We start from the raw sequence: 26,938 nt of genomic DNA on the forward strand, positions 1-26,938 counted from the left end.
AAGGATTCTGCAATCCACCACTTTAGTTGTCTTCCGGGGTCTTCCAGGCCTTTCGATGTTGTTAAGCTCACCAATGCTTTCTTTCTTTTTAAGAATGTACCCAACTGTTGATTTGGCCACACCTAATGTTTTTGCTATCTCTTATAGATTTATGTTGTTTTTTCAGCCTAATGATGGCCTCTCGCTTGCATTGAGATCTCCTTGGACTTCATACTGGTAGCTCCAGTCGAACAGCTGCCAAATGCCAACTCAATACCTGATATCAACTCCAGACCTTTGATCTACTTCATTTGTCTTGAAGTAATGAGGGAATGGGCTGCACCTGGTCAATTAACTTCTTGTCATGGAATGGAAGTACTTTGCTTAAAATGGCTGTAATTCCTAAATGGTAAATGCCATATTTTTGTGGAACCTCTTAAAATAAAGCTGAAAGTCTACAATTTGATTACATCTTGATTGTTTTATTTCAAATCCATTGTGGTGGTGTATAAAGGCAAAATCACAAAAACTCCATCATTGTCCAAATACTTCTGGACCTGACTGTGAATATATATATATATATATATATATATATATATATATATATATATATATATATATAACAACAACATATAACAATATTATATATATATATATATATATATATATATATATATATATATATATATATATATATATATATATATATATATATATATATATATATATATATATATATATATATATATATTGTTATCTATTTTTGGTGCTATGTTTTCATGGCAAAAACTGTAAATTTAAAAGGCAGTGACAAACTAGGTAAACTACCATTACTATAACTAACTTCTAAGTGTATGTGTTTTGTTTTATGGTTGGATTGTATTACATTGTATTGAGTTTATAAAAAAAAAAAAAAAAGTCCTAACAAATTCATCCACTTCTAAGCTACGAGTGATAGACTTCTCATGGGCCAATTTCACTAAATGTCTCTTTCTTTGGTGTAACATACAGCGACAAAAGAGGTCAGAACCCATGACAGAGTTGAAAAAGATACCGCTTTCATCAAGTCAACATCTTTTGTGGAAAATCTATTTTCCATTTCAACAATGGCCCTGTCGAGAATGGAAACAAGGATCTCTTCAGAGACTGTCTGGGGAGTATTGTAGAGATCCTTGTTTCCATTCTCGACAGGGCCATTGCTGAAATGGAAAATAGATTTTCCACAAAAGATGCTGACTTGATGAAAGTGGTATCTTGTCTCATGCCCACATCTAGTGCATTTCTAGATGCCACGTTGTTGAGCCCTCTGCATTTACTTGCTGGCACTGCAGATAGTGTAAGTCTGGCAAATTAAATTCTTATTGCCAAACCTATACTTGCCAAACAATTTCCTTTTACACCATTCCAAGAGAAGAACACTGAACAAACAACTAGATGCAGTGTTGTGTTTTCCACAGCACTGCATCTAGTTGTTTGTTCAGTGGTCTTCTCTTGGAATGGTGTAAACTCCACACATGTCTGAAAAACATCTCTACAAATTGCCTTTAGCGACTCCAAAGATGTACTGACAACCTCACCAGCTTTACACAAATCCACTGTATGAGACTGGAGATTAGTGTTATCTGGTTTCGGGACACCAAGCACCCGGATTAGAAATTTCCCTTTTTCAAAGAAATTGTGCCTTTTGATTTGGATTAAAAAGTCTGCTGCCTCAGTGCTAAGATCGGTGGTGGCAAAATCATCCTCATTCTCAATAATGCACCTTGTGACATCATAATGGCTTGTCCATCAAATTTCCAATAATCATTTAAGACAAGGAGCATCACATTTCTCAGCCACGCAGTAGTGATGGAAAAAAATATATGGGGAACTGGCAAAGTCAAATTTTTTTTTTCCCACATGGATCACACTGGATGGCATGCACGCATACAGGCATACTAAATGTAGCTGATGGTTATAACAATGAACCCAATCAAATGCTCCTCTGGCAAGGAATTGCCTACAAACCTAATCATTACAGACAAATGTTCCACGTTACACTTGTCTCATGTCGCATCACTTTTAAGGCAAAACCCTGCTGAGTCAGCATCTGTGTATCGACATTTCATCTCTGAAAGCACCATATCAGCCAGTGTTTCAATGATTTCGTTCTGAATGTCCTTAGAAGTATACTTTGCATGTTTTGGTATACCCTTTATATCACCAGAAATGCATCCATTTCTAAGGTATATTCAAACAACTTAAGGAAGAGACCTGCAGATGTATCATTGTTTGATGTGGTTTTCTGTGGTTCCATGCAGCCCTTGGTCGTAAACACAGAGAAATTTAACCACACCTCCAATGCTTCACATAATATCTGTTCTTTTCCAACTGTGTTTTGCCCACTAGCATGCAGTCTATAGTTTCCCCAGACGTATCCCGACATTTTAATTCGGACAAGGTTGCCATAGACTCCACATGACAGTGGCTGTACACATACTTCCACTGTCACGTTCCAGTATAACCACATAAGGTCTTAAAAGACTTCTCTCTTGTTAGCAACACCGAACTTATGACAGGGTCGCAAACTGTACCATCCAGCATTAAATGCCCATGATATGGACCCAAATGCACGTTTAGGGTAGCTATGTAATATTGGCTGGGAGGAAGCATTTGAATTTAGTTCCAATATTTCACTACCACCAGCAGCGTGATTTTGAGGGACTGAGGTGGAGGGAGACAGAGTTATTTCTGAAGCAGGAGCTGGGGAGGACGGAGTTTGTGAAACAACAGCGGCCACATCAAGGTCACTGCTGCTGGAGCCACTAACAGGCTTCTGTATAGGCACCAAAAATCTATGCATTGCAAGCAAATATTTCTGCTTGTTATTGCTCGTGTGACTGTCAGCCTCTGCTTTTCTGAAGCCGCCTCCTGAGTGTAGTATTGTTCCTTTCAGCCAATAAAAACATAGAAAAATGCTGCAATTTTTTGGTGTTATTTTGTGATTGGTTGGGGCAGTCTACAACCCTTCCACAAACTTCTCAACACACAGACTGCCTCAGAATGCTTTTAACCAATGCACAAATCATAAAAAAATAAAAGATTAACGTTGTCTTTGCCTATGTTCTGATTGTGTGGGCAAGACAGATGTTTGAGTAGGCTCAACCCAACCCTGCCCATGCCTAGATCCGGCCCGGGTATTACTGCATCTTTTTGCCATATGGTTTAATTACCTACCTTTGTCTGACTTCCTTCCTGCTATTTTAAATTTTCTGAAACACCCTTTTACACTAGTCTTGGCCTGATCAGATCAACATAAAATATGAAATGTAGCAAATATGAAATGTAGGAGTTTGAGGACAAAAACCTACAAAAACAATTTTTATTGGCCAAATGATTTGACCACTACAGTTCAATGAATCAATTTTAAGCCAATGCATGTACGTAAAGCGCAGTATCTTCTGAATGCAAGGTCAAATGTCTACTCACTTTACAATGCATAGTCAGTAAGACACTCTCTGGCCAAGCTGACATTTGTAAACAATATGGCTGCCACTTCTCAATCAATACTAATGAGGTGGAGACTTATTTATTCAAACTATTGTAACTCATGAGTGCTTGCATGTATTCACACGAAACATGACAGGCTTATACAGGATTGTGAGGTCACACATTGCAGGCAGAGATAAGGTCAGATAACTGTTTCTGAGGAACCATAAGTCCTATTGAGTTAAAAATTTGGTATGTTGCATCTATCTGCTAATCTGTAAGTGGGTAAGTGGGTGTTGACCTAAATTATTAAAAAAACATGGCTGCCATCAGCCAATCAACTTTCAGCAGACATTTGATAGAATTGAGCTAAAATCATGAAACGTGAATACAATCTCACTCAAATTGGCCAGTGGAGGCGCTGTTCATAATTTTACACACAAAAAAGCATATCTCTTGGAAAATAAGGTGTAGAAAGAAATTTCTTCTTTAACTTGATTCTATTGCTGAAACTATAGAAAATTGCCTTTTGGCCCAATTAGCCACTTCCACTCAAATTTATGATAGTTTGCATAATATGCTAAACTTACTTTTGCAAACTAGATCTAGGATTTTTGACCAGTCTTCACAATATCAATGTCATACTACTCAGGAGAGTGTGAACAAGTTCATCAGCCATTATCAGCCATTCTCGGGGTTTATCAGCATTTGCCATCGTTTATAGGCTTTTATCAGCATTTATCAGCGTTGATCAAAATTTATCAGCGTTTAACAGTGTTTATAGGCCATTATCTGCGTTTATCTGCCATTATCGGGATTAACCAGTGTTTATCATCCATTATCTGCATTTATCGGCCATTATTGGCATTTACCAGCGTTTATCAGAAATTATCAATGTTCATCGGTTATTATCAGGGTTTAGCAGCCTTTGTCAGTATTTATCAGCCATTCTTGGCATTTATCAGCGTTTACCAGTGTTTACTGTCGGCCATTATCATCATTTTCCAGCGTTTACCGGCATTTATCAGCATTAACTGGAGTTTACCAGCGTTTATCAGCCATCATCAGCATTTATTGGCATTTACCAGTGTTTATCAGAGTTTATCAGCCATTATCAGCATTTATCAGCATTTACCAGCCGTTATCAGCATTTAATGGTATTTCCCAGCATTTATCAGCCTTTATCAGCATTTACCAATATTTACCAGCATTTACCAGCCATTATCAGCATTTGACGTGTTTACCAATATTTATCAGCCTTTATTGGCGTTTATTGGAGATTATTAGCATTTATTGGTCATTATCAGTGTTTAGCAGCCTTTATCAGCGTTTATTGGCCATTATCAGCCATTTTAAGTGTTTACTGGTGTTTATCAGCGTTAACTGGTGTTTACCAGAGTTTATCAGCCATTATCAGCGTCTTCTAGCATTTATCAGCCATTATCAGCATGTATCAGTGCTTATCGGCCGTTATCAATGTTTTCCAGTATTTATCGGCCTTTATCAGCATTTATTTGCTGTCATCGGCGTTTGCTGTCATCGGTGTTTACCAGCGTTTATCAGGAATTTGTATATCAAATTTCAATATTTCCATATTTCAAATTTCGAATATCGAGTCTATATCGGCAGTATTAGTGTTTGTCAGCGTTTTCTAGCCATTATCTGCATATTACCAGTGTTTACCTGTGTTTTTCAGCCATTATCAGCACTTGTCAGCATTTACCAGCCGTTATCAGCATTTAATGGTGTTCACCAGCATTTATCAGCCTTTATCAGCCTTTATCAGTGTTTACCAGCATTTACCAGCCATTATCAGCGTTTGACAGCGTTTACCAGTGTTTATCAGACTTTATTGGCTTTATCAGAAATTATCAGCATATATCGGCCGTTATTAGCATTTGTCAGCATTTACCGGCCATTACCAGCTTTTATTGGGCATTATTGGCATTTGTCAGTGTTTCCCAAATGAGCGTTTACCAGTGTTTATAAACCATAATCAGCATTTAATAGCGTTTACCAGCCATTATCAGCATTTATAGTGTTTACCCACCATTATCAGCACACTGAAAGCTTTTGTCAGCCATTATCAGCATTTTCCAGCCATTATCACTGTATTACCAGCATTTACCAGTGTTTATCAGCCATTATCAGCATTTATCAGTGTTTATAAATTTAGTTAGAATGCGTAAAGTTTGGTAGTGTTTGTTACCTCTTCTTGTTCAGTTAGTATTACCAGTTCCCTCTCAACCCTACTTAAACTCACTCTTGACGAGGCTGCGGACATGTGCCTCAAACCTATCTCTGTTATCACATCACACAGACCCAGAAGCTCTCATCCACAAACCAGAGGCCAAACTACTAGTAACCTCATCTACCCTCCACTGTTGTCTCTGTCTCAAACAGTGGTGGTAGGGGGCTCCAGAACTGCCAGTCTGCCACAGAACTCGGCTAAACTGGCTGCTCTATCCTCTGCTTATGCTTTCTTGCACACTCAATGAGAAACTGGCAGGGGTGGTGGTACAGATTTGCTGCTGTCTTGGAGATGGTGGTTCACACCTCTCCTCTCTCAACATCTCATCTTTCGAATTGCATGCAGTGATAGTTACCGCTCCGATCAACCTTCTCATCGTCATCTACTGCCCTCCTGGTCCCCTAGGAGAATTTCTTGAAGAAGTGGACATGCTCCTCAGTCATTTCTCTACTGACAGCACCTGTCTCAATGTGCTCAAAGACTTCAACCTCCCCTCCAACAAGCTCCAGTCCTCTTTTGACTCACAGACGTGGATCATACCTCAAAGAGGTGTACAACATAGACATGTGACTTATCAAAATGCTCAGCTCAATGAGGAAAATTGCATTATGGGTATTCTAGTGACATCATGTGCATGTCACTTGCATATCACATGCATGTGAACATAGACATGTGGATATATAAGTGGATAATAAGTGTGGCGTCATGTGCATGTCACACGCACGTCATGTGGAATCACAAAAATACAACAGACATTTGACATATCAAAATGTTCGGCTCAGTGAGGAGAATTGCATTGTGGGTATTCTAGTGATGTCATGCACATCACGTGCACATTAACACCCAAAATAAGTGGAATCACAAAATTGCCACAACAGAGACATGTGACATATCAAAACACTTAATTCAATGAGGAGAATTGCATTATAGGTATTCAGACTGCCATAGAGCCTCTTATATTAAAAACCTGAGTTAAATAGTCATTACAGCTACCTATATAGAACTAACAAACACTTACACCAGGGATGGCGAACCCGCGGCTCGCGAGCTGCTTGCGGCTCTTTCACTGCTCTTGTGCGGCTCTTCAATCCACATGTTCTGTGTTTACAATCGCAATTTATTTTTAAAATGTCAAAACTTAATTTTGCAATAAAGGGGTATGTATTTAAATGCATTTGCCGAATCTAATTTAGATTTTTAATATGTATTATTATTATTATTTTTTTTTTTTTCACAACCTCTCGCGCCATTTAACATACGTTAGCCAATTGACTAACACGATTGACGTGAAGTTCGTTAGTATCAATCGTCATGGGAAGAGTCAGGGAAGCGTACAGCTAAACGTAAATACGAAGATGAGCACAGAACATTTTTATCTGAATGAGGATTTATATTTTTTTGTTGAAAGAAATGGAAAGCCATTCTGCTTGATATGCCAGACTTCACACATGCGCCATTTCACTTCACTCCATCCTACCGTAGCCCGGGAATTTCCCAAAGGCAGTGAACTTCGCAAGCACAAGGTAAAGACACTGAAATGTCAGTCATAAAAGCAAACTCAGCTTTTCCGAAAATTTAGCAAGCATCTGTGAGTAACTTTTTTCGACACTAAAACAAGTGAAATCAAAGCATCACTCTGTTCTTACTGACACACATGTGAAAGAGTTACTACGAGTAGCCACAACTGAATACAAGCCAGACCTAAAAAAGATTGTGGAAACCAAGGACTGTCAGGTGTCCCACTGAGTCAAGTAAAAGGAGGTAGGCTGATTTAAATCCATGAAAACTTTTGTGTTATGTAATTAGGTGCATAAGTTATTGTGATATACTGTCGTGTGGCTCTTTGCAGTGATAAAGTTGTTTTTTTTTTTTGGCTCTTTATGCCAAACAGGTTCGCCACCCCTGACTTACACACATGTAGCTCCCCGTAATGACTGGTATGTACAGCTGCATGTCATTGTGTTTAATTCTTCCAGACACCCATTTGGTGCGTAACTAGTCCCACACTGTTTGCGTCACCATCACAAAACATACCTCAAAACATACGGCCCCATTGGGACAGGTGTGCTATTTCTTTTCTCAGCGTTTCCAAGTGGACTTTCCATGCACATGGACAAAAATGCACGTTTTCGCCCCATAGAGAATGAATGGGGAATAAAATACGGGTGTCACAGCTTGTACGTTGTTTGGCTGACATGTTTGTATCACATATCCTCTCATAGGCCTTAGGGAGTAGACCTGGCATATACATTGCGTTTCAGAATTTTTGCTAGAATTGTCAGGAAAATGGCGTTATTCTGGCCCCATAGACAATGATGGGAAATTTTGGACCCCCCTAACTCCCACGTTTACATGAACACTAATAATCCGATCGTAATTGGACTAGAAGCACAATCAGATCTAAAAAGTCACATGTAAACACGTCAATCGTTGACGTACAAATCACGTAATGACGTATGACGCACGGCTGTCAGCGGTATTGGGGCTCTGACACTAATATATATATATTATATATTATATTATATATATATAAAATGCAAACAATATCACAATACCTACTCTCAATTTGTTTCTTGATACAATCAAATTGCAGGGCTACCAAGTTTGAACTATTATTGTCAAGGACTGTATGTAACTATTTGTTAAATTTTTTTGTGTAACAGTCATATTTAATGAAGATGTAATTTGTTCCAAGCATATTGATGACAAGATTTAGTACAAAATGGTAAATATTTTACTACATTGTTTTTGCTTTAGTACATTTTGTTTTTATACAATAACCTATTCGTTTAGTTCAGTAATAGGTTTTATATTTATCACTAAGACTTCCCTTTGGTATCTTAACATCTAAAAAAACAAATGGAAATGTGTCTATGTTTACTGTTTAGAAATGGCTGTATATACTATGTATGACACAAAAGTTACACTTGTATTATAAAAGTGGTATAAAGTCATGAGAAAAGGCAATTATTTAGCTATTTATATAATTACCAATTCACAATTATTTATAATTGATACAGGCCTAACAACAAACCAATGCTCTCTGATCAAATAATAAGATTTTTGAATCCTCTATTTAAATGTGTTATAAATTTTGTGGCAGTACTGGGTGCCATTAATTTATGGGTGATACTGGTATTGGGTTAAACAATATGCAACCAATATTGGGTTAAACAATATGTAACCAAGGGCTGGCAGCCAAATAATGATATATACATTAAGATAAATTCTCAGTTATCAAACTTTTATGGCAACTATTCACACAGCCTTGATATATATCAAAATAATTTTGATTATTTGATGTTGTTTGCTGATTTTTTATATTCGTATGTGATTGTATTAGTAAGTATGTAAAGGCAGTTTCACAACCTCAGCAGACCAACTGCAAAGGCATGGTAGTGGTAAGGCATGGTAGCACATTTAGCCTTCAACCGTGGTTATTGAACAGCCAGCTGAACCTGACCTGAAGGCTTAGAGACCTAGGAGCAAAGTAATGGCCCAGTAACACAGTAAGAGATGGGAGAGCTTTAAACACAAGTAGTAAAACCTTAAACTGGCTCTCATAATGGACAGGGAACCGGTGTAAGCACACCAAACTTGGGGTCATGTGGTCACTGTAAGAGGTCAACAGAAGCTTTACTGATGCCAAAATACAGCAAATTACAATAAACTAAACACAACAAACTAAAATTATGAGTAACTTTTTACATGCCCTGAAAAGAAATTACTTGATTTTAGAAATAACTCTTGATAAGTTGCTAAAAACTACATTTTAAACAGAGTTGATTTCCAGATCCACATATGAGGTTGAAATAAAATATCAAGAGAATGACATCTGATATGTTTTCATTTAATTGAAGAAAATTATTAGCCATTCAGGTCTTAACCTCCCAAATACAAGCATTGAGAGGTTGTAGTGGTCACAGATATTTGTGAGCATGTTTTTGTATAATGCTTCCCAATGAGAGCATGTATAATGAGATAAAAACAGGCCCCAGTATACTGTACATAGATCCTTAAGTGACAACACAGTCAGTAAAAGCAATAGATGAATTAAAAAAAAGTCTGACATTAACTGAGAATATTTTATTAATGAGGTAGGACCTAAACCAGCACAGCACATTCTCCCACAGGCCAACGATATGCTCAAGGCCTTAAGGCAAGTGCTTGTCATCAAAGGGGGTGCTCAAGACAGAGTGACTGAATAATCCCTTCTCCTACACTGTTACTCACTGAAAATACACACCCCTAAACCCACCATCACTGCTAAAATGATAGGAACATTTGGAAATAGTTAATCTGAATAAATTTTTGTGTCCCTTTATGTTCATATATATATATATATATATATATATATATATATATATATATATATATATATATATATATATATATATATATATATATATATATATAAAGACGGAAAGAAAGAAAGAAAGAAAAAGAAAGAACATTTATATTAATGTAGTAGTCAAAATATTGCAAAATAATGAAGGCTTACTTAATGCTTTTTGTTCTATTAGCTGCTTATTTTTTATTGCTCCCTGTTTTTCTTTCATGCTTATGGTGCTACTTTTGCTATCTTTCTCAGGAGTGATGTCAGAGCAACAGTTTGGGACTCAATTTGTGTGCAGTGTGGTGGCATCTCATGTCAGTCACGTGCCTACTACCAGTCTCAGCTTTGTGTGGATCGCCCCACCACCTGGCACAGGCTGTATAAATTTCTTGTAAGTATGCGTGTGTGTGTGTTTAGGGGTGCTTAAAAGGTAGGTAGTGGAAAAGGGAAAGTGGTTTCATGGAAATTCAGATCCAGAAAAACAAGTTTGGCTTGAAAATGTTTATCATGTTAACATATTAAAGAGAGAATGTTAAATATAAAAATCTTGAACTGAACAAAAACCTTTATGAGAGATAAATTGCAAAGACCGAACTCATGGCAAGAGATAGAATGTTATAATGCGGTGAAAATGCCTCTGGAATTTTGGCAGTGGTATGCAGAAGAACAATGATTGGTCAGGCATATTATAGTTTGTTAAAGTTCTAGCCTTTCTGATGGGCAACTGCAATTTTTTTTTACAAGCACACATAGAAAGATTTAGTGATCATATGGGCATAATCGTAATAAGCATGAGTCCTTTTAAGATAATGTTGAATTTGCACACATTGGTATTGCCCACACTATCCGTAACTTGGACAATTATGCACTATTTGTATGCAAAGGGCGTAGTTTGATCAAAACAGAGACGTGTCTCATTTAATTAAGAGCTGTTCTTGTACAAGCCAGTGTTGCTTTCTTAGTTTATTATGTGCTTTGTCTCCCTGCCTTTGATGCAGTTTTGTCTACACTGTTCTGGCTCTGGCTGTTTTCTGATGATGAGTCTGCCTAACAACTTGGATTTTAATAAAATTGTGCTTGTACGTACATCCAGCTGCATCCACTTTGTGACAGAAACCTTACTGGAATGATGGATGTATCAAGTACAGTACACAGGATACCGAGTGAGGAAATGGCTCTGATCTCCACAAGGTGCATGCCAGCAAGGGAAGGATGTTGGATAATCACAAATTGAGTTGATTCATTTGGGCTCCACTAATGAGAGAATGCTCAAACATTTAACACAGCTCAACACTGCACAACACCCAGCTCAACACCTCATCTTCTGCCAACAGCATCTCCAGTGCCCTCTAAGGCAAGCTGAGGAAGAGGCCAAGCTGAACTGCCCACTTCCTCAGCTTGATTAGCGCTTACTGTAACTTTACCTACTGTTTTTTAATAATCTTTTTTTTTATATTACAAATGAAACACTGTTTGTCTGAAATTGTGGAACAATTATAGTTTGTGTAAAAGTATACAATCACATGTATTTCGTAATGGTACACCACGGTTAGATGAGCGTGAGCTCTAAGATGGATGACTGTGAGGTCTGCAGTCATCATTTTACAAAGAGAAGACTTATGCACTTTAAAATGTCTTACAGTCTTCCAGACTAAACAGATCAGAAAGTGAGTCCCATGTCTGACTGAGTGTGTGGACGAACATGGTTAAACTGGTGCTGTCGGATTCCTGATCAGCTTGAAGCAGATCGCTGCAGGTTGCCAAGTAGATTTTTATCATGTGCGCATGCTGTGTCTTAGTAATTGTCTTAATAATAAGGTACAAGGAACAGCGGAAACATCATTTATAATTTAAGAAAAGCTTCTTTTTTTTTTAGCTATGATGAGAAATTTGTGGGTGCTTCTCCTGTGCTGTCTGCAAATGATAGGGATTCAGGATTAGATCAGGACCCATCTGAGTCTATTGCAGGGCAGTTTAAACAGAGTAAGCCATGTCACTCTACACCCTCTGCTAATGATTTAAATCGAGTACATCAACTGAGTGAGATGACTGGCCAGATAGGCTCACAGATACGTGAAGCTAAAATAAAAAGAACTGACTTCTCAAACTTTTGCAAATTTTCACTATGAAAAAGCTTTGTTCAACTATTGGTAGTGTATTAATGTTAGTGTCAGCCCTGACAGGAAGCCTGTGATTTTCAGGGGTGATAATACTGACAAGTATTCGGTCACTGAATAGCTCGACATGATGGAATCCTATATCAGAAAACAAAATTACAACACTGCTGCAGAACAGTTAGATAAGATAGTGGATAGGCTAATGAACAGGCTAATAATGTAGCTAAAATAGGCTTGAGAAGCAACCCCATGGTTAATGCCAGAGAAAATCCAGATGCAGTTTACAACATATTGCTAAAGTACTTTAGTAAGACTTCATCCTGCCTGCCACTAGCAGACTTTTACTCAGCGTTACCAAGGCAGACCAAAAATCCTGTTGATTACTGGATATGTATCAATAAAGCAGTCAATCTTGGTGATGAGTATTTGTTAAACACTGCCCTGACCCTGAACTTGCTCATGTCTTCAAGTTCAAACTCATTCACGAATGGAGTGCATTACAGATTCAGGAAAGAGTTGATGAATTTCAGAGAGAGAACAGATCCTTCACTAGTGTACCAGGTCCAATACACTTGTGGCTTGTGAAGAAAACTGTAAGGTTAGATGGTGCAGAGCCATCTGACCAGTATGGACCGTGTGAGGCCAAAGGCTGTGATAGATCTTGACATGGAAATCTATGGCTGCAAAATATCTGTTCCAACCCTACTTGCGGAAGGCCAATCAGATAATGTTGGCACCAACGTTATTATACATATCATTCACCAGTTTATACAAAATAGTACTTACTGGAAGGTCATCTCAACCTCAAGCTAGGGCCCCTGGAGGACTAGAGGTTAGGCCTTGGCGCTCTCACCGCTGCAGCCTGGGATTGATTCCCCGGCCAGGGAACCAACCCCGGCCACTGGGGACACACACAACAGTGTACTCCCAGTGCCAGTCCCAAGCCCGGATAAAACTGGGGAGGGTTGTGTCAGGAAGGGCATCCAGTGTAGAAACTCTGCCAAATCAAATATGTGGACCAATGATCCACTGTGGCAACCCCTAATGGAGCAGCTGAAAGAAGAAGAGCAACAACAACATCGCAAATTCTAGCTCCAATTGCTCTGAGCAATTTCTGATTCTTCTTGCTAGTCTAAATCGCTGGCTCAGTGGTGACACCTATGACGAAGTTTACACCATTAGAAACAACATATCTGTCACACTGGCTCCTGGCACTGAATTTAACCTTTTGTGGGCTAAATTGCAAGGCAATACTGTGATCTCTCCAGGCAGCACTCTCATTGTAGAACCTACCTCTTCACATTCAGCTCCCAGAGCTCTAATGGTTTCTCAAATAGTCATGCCTTTATGGGGTGAAAGATGGATTCCACTCAAGGTGCTGAACATGTCTGCCCATCCCATCACAGTACAGAGAAATGCTAAACTTGCACATGTTTTCACTTGCTTGGCAGAGGAGAACATGGAGAGTACTGAATCAATGTGTAGCAAAATTCAAGTCTTAAGCTATCAGCAGATGATTACAAATGGCTTTGTTGCTTTTACACCTGACAATAATTTTGCTGTAGATGTGGAGGAATGATTGAGGCTTGTCAGCTTGTGAGTCATGTGACATCGCTGATAAAGGGACAGGTAAATTTGCAGACCTGGTAATAAAGTAAAAGGATATTTTCTCACATCATCATCTCAATTGTGGAGAGTAGAAGGGGTTTGTCCACAGAATCCACTGAATGGATAAGAAGCTATTCCAGGTACCATTTTGGGAAAGTTCCCCGTGATGAATATGAAAACCTGAGACAGGTCTTGAATGAGGTGGAAGAGAGAGAAATAATCAGAAAGTCCACCAGTGAATATGCATCACCACTTGTGTTTCTTTGGAAAAAAAGTAGCAAGGGGATGCACTGACTTCCATTGCCTGAACAAACAAAAACTGAAAGATACACATCCTCTGCCTCAACAGGCTGATTAGCTGCTCTTGGAGGAAATGCATTTTCAGTACAATGGATCTTGCATCTGGCTTTTAGAACATGCCTCTTCATAAGGATGACAAGAAATACTCTGCATTCACAACATCGATTGTGTGTATGAATATAATTGTCTCCCTCATAGGCTCTGCAACAGTCTGGGTGCCTTTATGAGGATGATGACCAGTATATTCGGTGACCAGAATGTCCTTAGTCTCTAGTAAAAGACCATAGCAAAGTGGAGGCAATTAATCAGATGAGCATCAAAGATCTCATGGAGCCAGATCAGAATCAGAATTAGCTTTATTCGCCAAGTGTGTGCGAGACACACAAGGAATTTGTTGTGGTTTTTTAAGGTGCTCTTGGTACATACATGCATACAAACATAAATATCTTACATAAGAACAGAAAACATTTAAATAGTGAGACGACAATAAAAAATACAAAAATAATAATGTGTATGAATCTGGAACAGAAGATTTATGTACAGATTTATGCATTATTTACTCTATATACAACTGTATAAATAAAGAGATATGCTTATGTATTTACATAATACTTGAGAAAGAGGCAGTAATTAGAGATGGAGGATGAATTACAGGAATGAATTACAGAACACAGGTAATGATTCCTGTGTTAGCTGTTTAAGCTGGAGATGGCATGGACGAAAAACCTGTTTTTATGCCTAGATGTTCTAGTGCACAGAGATCTGTAACGTCTGCCTGAAGGGAGGAGTGCAAACAGGTTGTGGCTGGGGTGAGAGGGGTCTGTGATGATGTTAGCTGCCCGTTTCTTCACTCTGGAGTTGTACAAGTCCTGAAGGTTGGGCAGGTGCCCACCAATGATCCTTTCTGCTGTCATAACAGTCTGTTGCAGTCTTCTTATATCTGATTTGCTGGCTGACCCAAACCAGATAGTTATAGAAGAGCACAGAACCGACCCAATAACAGCTGAGTAAAACTGTGTCATCTGCGCCTGTGGCAGGTTGAACTTTTTCAGTTGACGAAGGAAGAACAACCTCTGCTGGGCGTTTTTCACAATGGAGTCAATGTGAATGTCCCACTTCAGGTCCTGGGAGATGGTGGTGCCCAGGAACTTGAATGACTCCACTGCAGCCACAGTGCTGTCCATGATGGTGAGAAGGGGGGGAGCAGGGGGGTTTCTCCTGAAGTCCACTATCATCTCCACAGTTTTGAGCGTGTTCAGCTCCAGGTTGTTGTGACTGCACCAGACAGCCAGCTGCTCAACCTCTTGTCTGTAAGCAGACTCGTCGCCGTCCTGAATGAGACCGATGACTGTAGTGTCATCTGCAAACTTCAGGAGTTTGACAGAGGGGTCTTTAGAGGTGCAGTCATTTGTGTATAGGGAGAAAAGCAGTGGGGAGAGAACGCAGCCCTGAGGAGCTCCAGTGCTGATGGTGCGGGTGTTGGATGTGAATTTTCCCAGCCTCACTAGCTGCTGCCTGTCTGTCAGGAAGCTGGTGATCCACTGACAGATGGAGGTGGGTACAGAGAGCTGTGTCAGTTTATTCAGAAGGGTATCTGGGATGATGGTGTTGTCCAGATGTTGGAGGATGTAGTGCAATCCCATAATGACTGCATCATCCACAGACCTGTTTGCTCAGTAAGCAAACTGCAGGGGGTCCAGCAAGGGTCCAGTAATGTCCTTCAAGTAGGCCAACACCAGCCTCTCAAATGACTTCATGACCACAGACGTTAAAGCAACAGGTCTGTAGTCATTTAGTCCTGTGATTTTTGGTTTCTTGGGTACAGGGATGATGGTGGAGCGTTTGAAGCAGGAGGGAACTTCACACAGCTCCAGTGATCTGTTGAAGATCAATGTGAAGATGGTTGATAGCTGGACAGCACAGGCTTTGAGGCAGGCTGGAGAGACACCGTCTGGGCCTTTGGCTTTCCTTATCTTCTGTTTCCTGAAGTCTTCACAGATCTTAAGTACAGGCTGAGAAACAGTAGGGGGGCGTGACGGGGAGGGTGTTGATGGCTGTGTTGTGAGATGGTCAGAGCGGGTGTGGGGTGTCAGACCAGGCTTTTCAAACCTACAGTAGAACTCATTCAGGTCTTCAGCCAGTTGTTGATTGGCCTGAGTGCTGGGGTATGGGGTCTTGTAGCTGGTGATGGCTTTCAGGCCTTTCCACACTGATGTAGAGTCATTACTTGAAAGCTGTTTTTCCAGTTTTTCAGAGTAGTTTTGCTTTGCCACTCTTATCTCCCTATTTAGTGTGTATTTGGCCTGTTTGTACAAGGCTTTGTCCCCACTTCTATAGGTGTCCTCTTTGGCCTGGCGAAGCTGTTTGAGTTTTGCACTGAACTAAGGTTTGTCATTGTTAAATGTTAAATAAGTCCTGGTGGGAACACACATGTCCTCACAGAAAGTGATGTAGGATGTCACGGTGTCAATGAGCTCATCCAGATCAGAAGCTGCAGCCTCAAAAACACTCCAATCAATGCTGTCAAAGCAGGCTTGTATTTCCCGCTCTGCTTCAGTGGTCCATTTCTTTACAGTTTTTACTACAGGCTTAGCAGATTTAAGTTTCTGCTTGTAAGCTGGTAGAAGATGAACCAAACAGTGATCAAAGAGTCCCAGGGCTGCTCGGGGGACAGGGTGGTATGCATCCTTTTAAACAGTGTAGCAATGGTCCAGTATATGTGATGTGCTGTCTGTATTTAGGCAGTTCACGGGTGAGATTAGCTTTATTAAAATCACTGAGAATGATAATGAAAGAGTCCGGGTAACGCTGCTCTGTGTGTGATCTGATCAGCCAACAGTTCTAGCGCCGTGCTCACGCGCGCGTCAGGAGGAATGTACGCACTCACCAGAATAAACGAAGAAAGTTAATAAAGAGAGCTTCCAAATCTGGGCAGCACATCTTCTTTAATACTGTCACGTCTGTACACCAGCCTTCATTGATATAAAAACATAATCCACCGCGATCCGCTCTGAACAGCTGGAAGCCCGTTAGATGAAGCGCGCTGTCCGGGATGGCTCTGTTCAGCCAGGTTTCAGTGAAGCAAAGCGCAGCAGAGTTTAAAAAGTCCTTGTTTGTGTGGGTGAGGAGTTGTAGTTCGTCTGATTTATTTGCTAGGGAGCGGAGATTCGCCAGATGAATGCTCGGCAGCGGAGTCCTAAAACCGAGGCTGCCACGTGCGGCGCCATCTTGATGTAGATGGCAGTACACTTTCTAGGACTCAAATTAGATCCTTCCTGGGCACAATTAAATTCTATCAGCACTTCATTCCTAACTATTCTGCTACCACTAGGCCCTTGACTGAGCAGTTAGCTGGCCAGAAACAAAAATGTAAAGGCAGGCCACACACAAAATGTGACAATCAGTCAAGAAAGTTGTCTCCCACTGACTGGACCATGGCTGTCAACAGGCTTTTTAACAAAGCTATCAACAGGCTTTTGACAAAGCTAAAGTTGCACAGTGCTGTCCTTGCATACCCTGACATCATAAAGCCTTGAATATTCTTCAATGGCCAAGTCAGTCGCCTGATCTCAACCCAATAGAGCATGCTTTTCACTTACTGAAGACAAGACTGAAGGCAGAAAGACCCACAATGGTATGTGTGTGATCACTATCAAATTTCCTAAGGGTTGGTATAATGTAAAGTTGAGTACGATGTATTACATGCATGTTACCAAATTCCTTAACAAAGTTCTAACTTAACCTTATGCAAAGTTTGCAAAGCACATAACTCAGAGACCAGAATGTTAATTAGTGTCAGAGGAGGAGAATACAGTTTACACCCTGCCCCAAGATCTGATTGGAGCCAACACTTTGGGGTCAGCCCAACTGGAAAGGGTTAAAACCCCCTGACATAAAGGAAACTCTGAGTCTCATCCTATCCATCCTTGAGAGAGTCCAAAAACATCTTTGGAGTCTCATCCAACACACCTCTGCAAGAGTCTCATCCAATCCATCTTCCAAAAGTCTCATTCACTACATCTCTGCAAGAGTCTCCATCCACATCTGAAGGAAGTCTCATCAACCAAGAGCTTTAGAAGTTCATCACAAGGAGATCACGCTTGCTCCGAGACTGCGTCCAGACTGGTTCTTGCAAAGCTTCCAACTCTCGCCTTCGCGCCGCTGTGACCCATTCTTCAAAGTTTTGCAACCCGCCTACGAGACTCCGCCGGGTTCGCGCCTCACTCTGTTTATCTTCCTCATTGGTCTTTCGAGACACTGCATAAGGCCAACCAGACCGCCGACCAATCAACATCGCCGGAAACTCCTTCCAAACAACAACGCAACGAGGGAATCCCTGGCAACACAAACGCAAGTATAGTACCTCCAGATTCTCGCTGAACTGGTGCATTTAATACAAGTTTAAAGCCCTTCTAAACGAAGCGAATGTTAAATCAAACTCATAAGTTGATGGTTCATTCAGGGTCATGGTCTCAGAAACTGCTAGTAACTTGGAATTTCATTCACTCTCTTTTCAAAGCCATTTTCACCCCTGTTTGTGTGAGTGTGTGTGTGTTTGTGTTAGATTAGTTTCTGTGTTTTAGAATAGTAGCTTAGTATAATAAAGTCTCGTCTGATGTTTAAAGGCCAGTGTCTTGTGTCTCTGTGCTTCAAATTTATTGCCTTAAACTGCCGATCTTGTTACTGTGCTCTCAATATAGTGTTTCACTATATTTAAGATATTATTGCCGGTGGCCACGGAGGTAATATCCCATGCACAATTAATAAACACACTCGTTTCAACTTATCGCTGGACGAATAGTTGATCAGCTATTAAAATATTAAGTTTACAAATTTCCCCTTTTGAGCTGATCTGCTAATGTCCTACATGTTTTGGTGGAGAATACATCAGCTTAACCTAAATGAGCTAAATTTTCCCTACAATGGCCATAATTCCTAAATGGTAAATGCCATATTGTTGTGGAACCTTTTAAAATAAAGCTGAACGTCTATACTTCGATCACATCTTGATTGTTTTATTTCAAATCCATTGTAGTGGTGTATAAAGGCAAAATCACAAAAACTCTGTCATTGTTCAAATACTTCTGGACCTGACTGTACCTGTAATGCGTCACCTAAGCAAAGTTGGGGAATGGTGCCAGTGGCATTTAGGGCACATATTTGGCATCCTGACTTTGAATAACCACCGTCTGTTCCCCACATTTGTGGTTGTGTCTCCCCTGGTATATTTTGCTTGTTAAAGCAAACCATAATTTTTATTTGTTCTACGTCCTGTTGTCCCCAGGCTTTGGTCATTTATTATCTGGATCAGATAAGGTTGGCATTTTGTTGGAAGAAAGAGGAATTTTGGGGAATTAGGAGGATGGGTGGATTTCCATAGAGCTTCTTTGATTCTTTTTTGGCATCCATGCTTAGTACTCCAAATATAGTAAACTCATGAGTTAGAGCTATTTGCAAGTTAAATGCCTCGGTTAGGCATTTAGTAACTTCAGATCAAAAACCCCAGCAAGGCCGGACATTTCCAAAACATGACTCAGATCCATCGAAGTAATGCAGCATCGATCACAAAGTTTATCTGCTGCACCATAAATTTTGGCCAGCTTGGCCTTACTGTGATGTATCTTATGGACAACTTTAAATTGTATGAGACAGAGTCTGGCACAAGATGAAGATCTGTTAACTCCCTGTAAGGCATTTGTAAGGTTTCCCAAATAGGATCAGATAATGTTTCACCCAACTCTTTATTCTAAGCCTCTCTAATTTAGCTCTAATTTTTGGAGCACTGGTAATTGTAGGATATCCTCCCAGATGGTGCTAGGTGGTAGGAAGGGAAAATTAGGACAAATTGAATGAATAAAACCATCTTGAGATAATGATAGAAGGAGGAGATATAAAAAAATTAAAAAATAAAAAAAAAAATACAAGTGATAAATTGTATTTGGTGGAGAGAGCAGAAATGATCTATCTAAGTCACTGAATTTAGAAATCCCCTTTTTATTCTAATTCATAAAGGTGATTTCCAGTTTAGAAGGGGGAAACAGAAGATTATTGCGAATTGGGCCTAGCTTAGAAAATTTGGTAAAGCCAAAGTGAGGTCAAAATTGAGACCAAAGGGCAGGATGTATGCTGTGAAATGGGTAAGGGAAAGTCAGTAGTGATCAGCTCTGGCAATTGGAATCAAAGTATAACTTTTTGCACATTAGCTGCCCAATAATAAAATGTAAAATTAGGGAGTACAAGACCACCTTCTACTTTGTGTCTACAGAGAAGGATTCTATGAATTCTGGGGTTTTTTCTCTTCCAAATAAAGGACAAAAGCAAATTATTGATTAAATTACAGAAATATTCAGGCAACACATTGTGATTACCTGAAACAAATATAAAAATCTAGGCAGAATGTTCATCTTGACACAACTATTCTACCTGCCGTAGACAGATGTAAGGCATCCCAGTTCTGAAGGTCAGATTTAAGGCCATCAGTTAAGTGGGTATAATTATTGGTGAACAGTTGTTTAGAAGATTGAGTGATACTGACTCCTAGATATTTAAAACCTGTTGTAGGCATACAAAGGCATTACTGTCTCAGAAAGCAGTTGAGAAGATGGGTTTACAAGAAAACAAGCACTTTTGAAAGATTCACCTTGTACTCAGAGTACCTACTAATGTTTTAATGTTAAATGGCAGGGTCTGAAATATATGGTAACAAATCATCAGCTTACAAAGCCACTCTTTGCTCAATACACCCCTCAGATACCTCAACAGCTATCTGTAGATTTAAACATAGTGGAAAGGGGTTTAATGACAGAAGTGAACAGGAACAGGCTGAGAGGCTGCCTAATGGCTCTGGAAAGAGAGAAGTTTTGAGATTTTACCCTGTTTATGACCGCTGGGGCTTTGGGAAAAGTGTATAGTAAATGTATCTAGGATATAAAATTAGGGCACAGACTAAACCTTTCCAGACCTCCAAATGTACTGTATATGCATATACTCCACCCTATCGAATGCCTTTTCAGCATCAACAAATATTATGACCTCAGGGGTCACAGAGGGGGAGGGAGAGGAGGTGCTGGGTGTTTCGGCAGGGCTCAGGGAAAGGAGTGGTGGCAGCCATACTTAGCTTACAAAGGGCCAGCAGTTCTTCGGTGGTGGTGCGGAGCCCTAGCGCCAGCTCCTGGTTGACCCCTGTTACTGGAGCTTGGTGTCCAGTAGGTACTTAAGGATGGGGTCCGTGGTGTGGGTGTGGGTTGAGTCTGTGTTCATGTTCATATTCTCCACCAAGGTAGCAACTCGCTGCAGCAATGGGCAGAACACAGACACACATGCGATTACCTTTGTTTAAAAGAATTCTGATTTTAATAAATACGTAGATTACAGCTTCAATTTACCCAACACAGTAAAACTTTGACAGAAACAATAGTGAACACTATTGTGTACAGTCGCAGCGGTGGCATTTGGGCTACGCAATATAGTGCAATTATAAATAATTTCCCTTCTATAACTTAAAAAAGTGCAGTTGGACAGGAACTTATGAGCTTATGAGCAGCTTATGAGAATGAGCATCAGAGTCATTTCTGAATTCATTATTATTTTCACTTGAACTCAGAATACAGTATATTAGGGAACTGGTATATATGGCTAATAAGACTATAGGTAAAGTGTATCTCCTGACTCTAGACACTAGAATATGTGCAATCACAGTATATGAACAAGAGTGCAAAATGTAATAAAATAAATAGTAGTTGTATGCAATGTGTAGTGTCTGAGCAGTCATCTAGAGATATAGCAGATATCTCTATATCTATCTATATATATATATATATATATATATATATATATATATATATATATATATATATCTATATATAATAACCAGATGAAGCAGCAGTACAAAGTTGCATTTACAATAAATTAGATGCAGTAGTATATATAGTGTGTAATAAATATTCAATATATTGGACGCAGACTAGACTGAGTCCTTAGTGGCAGTAAAGTAGTAATAGTGCCCTTTGAATATTGCAACATTCCAACATGTGACAGAAACGTGTAAAGAGATTGTCCATGAGCTGTCTATGAGTGTCCATGAGCTGTCAAAGAGGTGACTAGTGTGTGGGTGTAAGGGTGTGGGTGGTAGTGGAGGCATGAGTGAAAGAGTGGGAGAAGGAGTAATGACTGTATTACATTTTATTCAGGATCCTGATGGCCTGCAGGTAGAAACTGTTCTTCAGCCTGCTGGTTCTGGCAATTGTGGTCTGTGGTGATTGTGTATGGAAGATTTGTTTGTAAAAATTGTTGTCCTGAGGCTGTCCTAGGAAGAACATCGTTCTGGTTTCTATGTGGTACCATCCACAGTAATCTCATGGTGATGTTTAGGCTGTCCATGTGGGGCCATCCTCAGCAGCAGTGAGTGAGACTGTGAGAGTGAGAGTGGGCGGGAGACAGCAACCAAACGTCCCAGTTCAACAACACTCTATGCCCTTGAAACCTCTAGATCTGCACCTTTGCCTAAGAAAAAACTATTAACAAAAGGCTTGACTAAACAAATATGTTTTCAGCCTAGACTTAAACACTGTGACTGTGTCTGAGTCACAAATCCTAACTGGAAGGCTTTTCCATAACTGTGGGGGTTTGTAAGAGTAAGCTTTGCCCCCTGCTGCACCTTATGAATGAAGTGGGCACAGAGGAACATAAAAGACCAGGAGTTCACTCAGGTACTGCTGCGCAAGACCATTCAGTGCTTTATTGGTCAATAGTAGGATTTTATAATCAATGCAAAATTTGACTGGGAGCAATGTGGATAAGATACAGGTGATGTGGCTCTTCTGGTTCTAGTAAGGACTCTCGCTGCTGCATTCTGGACTAACTGGAGCTTGTTTATGCACATACTGGAACATCCAGACAGCAAGGCATTACAATAATTCAACCTAGATGTAACAAAAGCATGAACTAGTTTTTTTCTGCATCATGTAGTGACATTATATTTCTTACCTTAGCAGTATGTCTGAGATGAAAGAAGGTCAACCTAGTAATATTATCTACATGAGCTTCAAATGAAAGACTGGCATCAATAATCATAAATGATGTAACTGCAAGGCCATCTAGAGTTACTATGTAATCAGAAAGCTGCATGGGGTCCATGTGGTACTTCTGTCTTGTCAGAATTATGTAGAAGGATGTTAATAAGCATTCAGTGTCTAATGTCCTTTACACATTCCTTTAAGTTTATTAAGATGGTGTATCTCATCTGGCTTGCTGAAACATACTAACATACTAACATACTAATACCATGTTTATGAATATTTTTTTCCCAGAGGTAGCATATATATAGATAAAAAAAAAGCAGTGAGCCTAAAACAGAACCTTGTGAAACATCAAACTTTACCTTAGTATGCATAGAGAAGACACCATTTACATCTATAAACTGATAACAATCAGTCAAATAAGACCTGAGCCAGGAGAGGGCCATTCCCTTAACTCCAACAGCATTTTCTAGTTTATCAAAAAGAATAGTACAATCAGTGGTGTCAAAAGCTGCACTAAGGTCAAACAACACAAGCAATGGACACCCAACCCTGATCAGAGGCCAGTAGTAGGTTATTTACCACTTTAACCAGCACTGTTTCAGCACTAATGATGAGGCCTAAATCCTGACAGTTAGATTTCATGAATGTTATTTCTATGTAGGTATGAGCATAACTGCTGTGCTACAATCTTTTCTAGGATCTTGGAGATAAAGGGGATATTTGATATTGTCTTATAGTCGGGGTCAAGGTCAGGCTTTTTTAAGCAGGGATTTGATAACTACTAGTTTAAAGGATTTAGTTAATGCTAAGGGAAGAATTGATTATTTTTAGAATTGTTGTTTGATTGTGTAGGTAATGTATAGCTAAGGGATCTAGTACACAAGTTGATTTTGAGAGTAAATTAGTGTTATTAGTTTGGTATCTCCAAGGGAAGTAAAACACTCTATTTGTTGATCTGATATGGTTATACTGTCATCTGCATGGTTAGTTATCAAATTGTCTGGCTGTAAATTAATAAACTGAATTTTTTGCCTGATATTTTCAATTTTGTCATTCAAAAAATTTATCATTGCTAAAAGTCATTGCTATTACATATTGATGGTGTGCACGCTTCTGTGGTGGTCTTATTCCTAGTTAATTTTGCTATAGTATTAAATAAGAATATATGCTTATTTTTGTTATCGTCTATTAGGGTGGAGAGATACATTGATCTAGCAGCACTAAGAGCTTTTCTAAAGCTCAGGTGGCTCTCCTTCCATGCTGTTTGGAATACTACCAATTTACATTGATACTGTAGCAGCAGGGGCATGGTCGAGCATCAGCTACAGATGGAAAAGAGGCGGGTTGAACCGACAGGTAATGTGTGATGATTCTCACCTGTGTCTGATTACCGCCAGTCTACTCATGTGCTTTTCTTTGTGCTTTTAGTGACTCCCGCAACCTGAAAGAGAGAGCAGTATAGCTGGCTGAGCTTGAGAAGCACACATACACACAAACACTGTGAACGTTGGACTTGAATGGCCTGAAAGCCGCGAGTTGGTCATGTGTCCACCTGTGTTGAGTTTTGAAAGTCCGCTGAAGGCGCAGTGAAAATAAACACAAGCCCAGATCTCTGTTCACACTCCGTCTGCCTCCCGAGTCTTCCTCCGCACCTATCCACACTGGGTTCTACGGTGGTGCTGAAACCTGGAATCAAGGAGGACTCAGACAGGACAGTGGAAGCCTCCCCACTCTGAGTGATCCCTTGCCAGCCTCCACCAAACCAAGTGCTTCATAACCTTCTCGACCAAGAGCCAGCGGGCACTACAGAAGCTGCTGCAGCCCACCACATCTCCAGCTCTGTCTCCTGCCACTATGCCATCCCTAACACTCACCAAGATGGCCCCCATGGATGATCCAAGGGCCTTCTTGGAACTTTTCAAGCATGCATTGGCTGCTTGGGAATGGCTGGAGGAAGACTCAGGAGGTAGGCGGAGTGTCGACTGAGCTCTGGGCTTATGTTTATTTTCACTGCACCTTCAGAGCACTTCTAATACTCAACACAGGGGGACACAAACAGAAAACATTAGCTTGTGGCTTTTACACTGTTCAAGTCCAACATTCATTCTCCGTGTGTGTGTGTGTAGGTGCGTGCATCTCTCAAGCTCAGCCAGCTATGCCACTCTCTCTTTCAGGTTATGGAAGTCACTGAAAGCACAAAGAAACACACATAAGTAGACTGGCAGTAATCAGACACAGGTGAGTTTCATCACGCGTTACATGCCGGTTCAACCTGCCTCCTCTCCATTTGCAGCTGACGTTTGACCATGCCCCTAGTGCCACGGACACCATATGTTCTAACTGGAGCTACATTATCTAGAGTGTAGCGAGACATGTAAGCATTCAGTCACAAGATCAAGTTGTAAGGGGTCAGACGGTGATCCAATCAAAGTTGGTAACTCTGTGAGATTATTTATAAAATTATGTGCAGTAGCTGATGGGAATGCATGTTTGACGTTTGGTAGCATGGCAAAGTGCATATATTATGACTAAGATACAGTTTAAATGAGATTAGCCATTTAAGTGTGTGTGCACTCTGAATGAAAACTCATTCATTTTTCAGCTTCTGAAAGAGATGGTCCAGAGATGGTCCAGCTGTCCAGCAAAGCTGAAAACAGTTGTATCACATATCTTTAAAAGTGAAAGTAAAATTGCCCAGAAAAAAAGAAAGACAAAAACATGTGCAATGCTACACCAGAGTAGAGTTGGCTCGGCCTTTCAGATTCACCAGACGCTTGGCAATAGAGAATGGCTTGTAAGAAAATAACTAAAAATGTACACTCTATAAAGAATAGCACAACACTCCTACGTTGTGTGAATTAAATCACAATTTTCAGTTTTGACAGCATTAGAAGATGTGTAAAGAAAATACAGTATATCTGTTTTGGTGCTTCAGTGATATGTGCAACATTTCTAAATAAAGTCCTGTCCATCGAGGCCTCACTAAACAAATTGGTAAACCGGTAAACCTGTTTAATTCCTATGCTAAATGATACATTTGTATCAGGAATATGAGGCTATTATGGGCTCAGTCTCACCCAAACTGGACAGTTTCAGTGAGTCTGTGCCCATGATAGCCTCAGATTCAAATTCTTGGCTGACAGAAGTGGAACCTGATGTGGCCTTATGATTTTGTAGCCCATCCTCCTCAATGTTTGATGTGTTGTGTGTTCTGAGAGGCTTTTCTGCTCACTTTGGTTGTAAAGAGTGCTTATTTGAGTAACTATAGACTTCCTGTCAGCTTAGACCAATGGTCATTCTCCTCTGATCTCTCTTATCAACAAAGTGTTTCAGCCTGTAGACCTACCACCCACAGGATGTTTTTTGTTTTTCGCACCATTCTGTATAAACACTAAAGACGGTCCTGTGTGAAAATCCCAGGAGATCAGCAGTTTTTAAAATACTTAAACCAGCCCATCTGGCACCAATAACCATGCCATGAGTAAAGTCACAGAGATCATACATTTTCCCCATTCTGATGTTTGATGTGAACATTAACAGAAGCTCTCGTCCTGTACCTGCATGATTTTATGCATTGTGCTGCTTCCGCATGATTGGCTTATTGGATAACTGCATAAATGAGCAGGTGTACAGGTGTCCCTATTAAAGTGGGCAGTGAGTGTAAATTTAGCATGCATTAAACAAACATAAACCTGGTTAAGAAATTCTGGATATTTTACCACATTCAAAGCAATGTGGACATTGCCATTCTTTTCCTCTCTGTGTAAATGTCTCCCATTCCTCATCTGTCATTGACAGACATTTCTTGTGGAACCAGAAGTTGCATACATTGCACTGAATGTATACCATGAAAACATAT

At 39.9% G+C, this 26,938-nt stretch overlaps 1 protein-coding gene across 9 annotated transcripts in view; it reads left to right on the plus strand.

Annotated features, from left to right (window-relative positions):
- Positions 1 to 26,938, plus strand: part of reln (reelin) — a 438,322-nt gene that overhangs the window by 95,882 nt on the left and 315,502 nt on the right. For 7 of the 9 annotated variants that reach the window (XR_008301877.1, XM_026932718.3, XM_034305511.2 and 4 more), the window contains one exon: positions 10,290 to 10,425. The exons of 1 other annotated variant lie outside the window; for it this stretch is intronic. Coding sequence is in view for 7 of the 8 variants with exons in the window: in XM_026932718.3 (XP_026788519.2) it covers positions 10,290 to 10,425 (136 nt within the window). In the remaining variant the exon portion in view is untranslated. Of the gene's footprint in view, positions 1 to 3,028; positions 7,460 to 7,589; positions 7,636 to 10,289; positions 10,426 to 26,938 lie in introns of those variants that run through there. One more of the 9 variants, XM_053234669.1, reaches the window with a different exon arrangement.

Source organism: Pangasianodon hypophthalmus, chromosome 6 (assembly GCF_027358585.1).
Source record: "Pangasianodon hypophthalmus isolate fPanHyp1 chromosome 6, fPanHyp1.pri, whole genome shotgun sequence".
In the NCBI taxonomy this organism is placed as follows: domain Eukaryota; kingdom Metazoa; phylum Chordata; class Actinopteri; order Siluriformes; family Pangasiidae; genus Pangasianodon; species Pangasianodon hypophthalmus.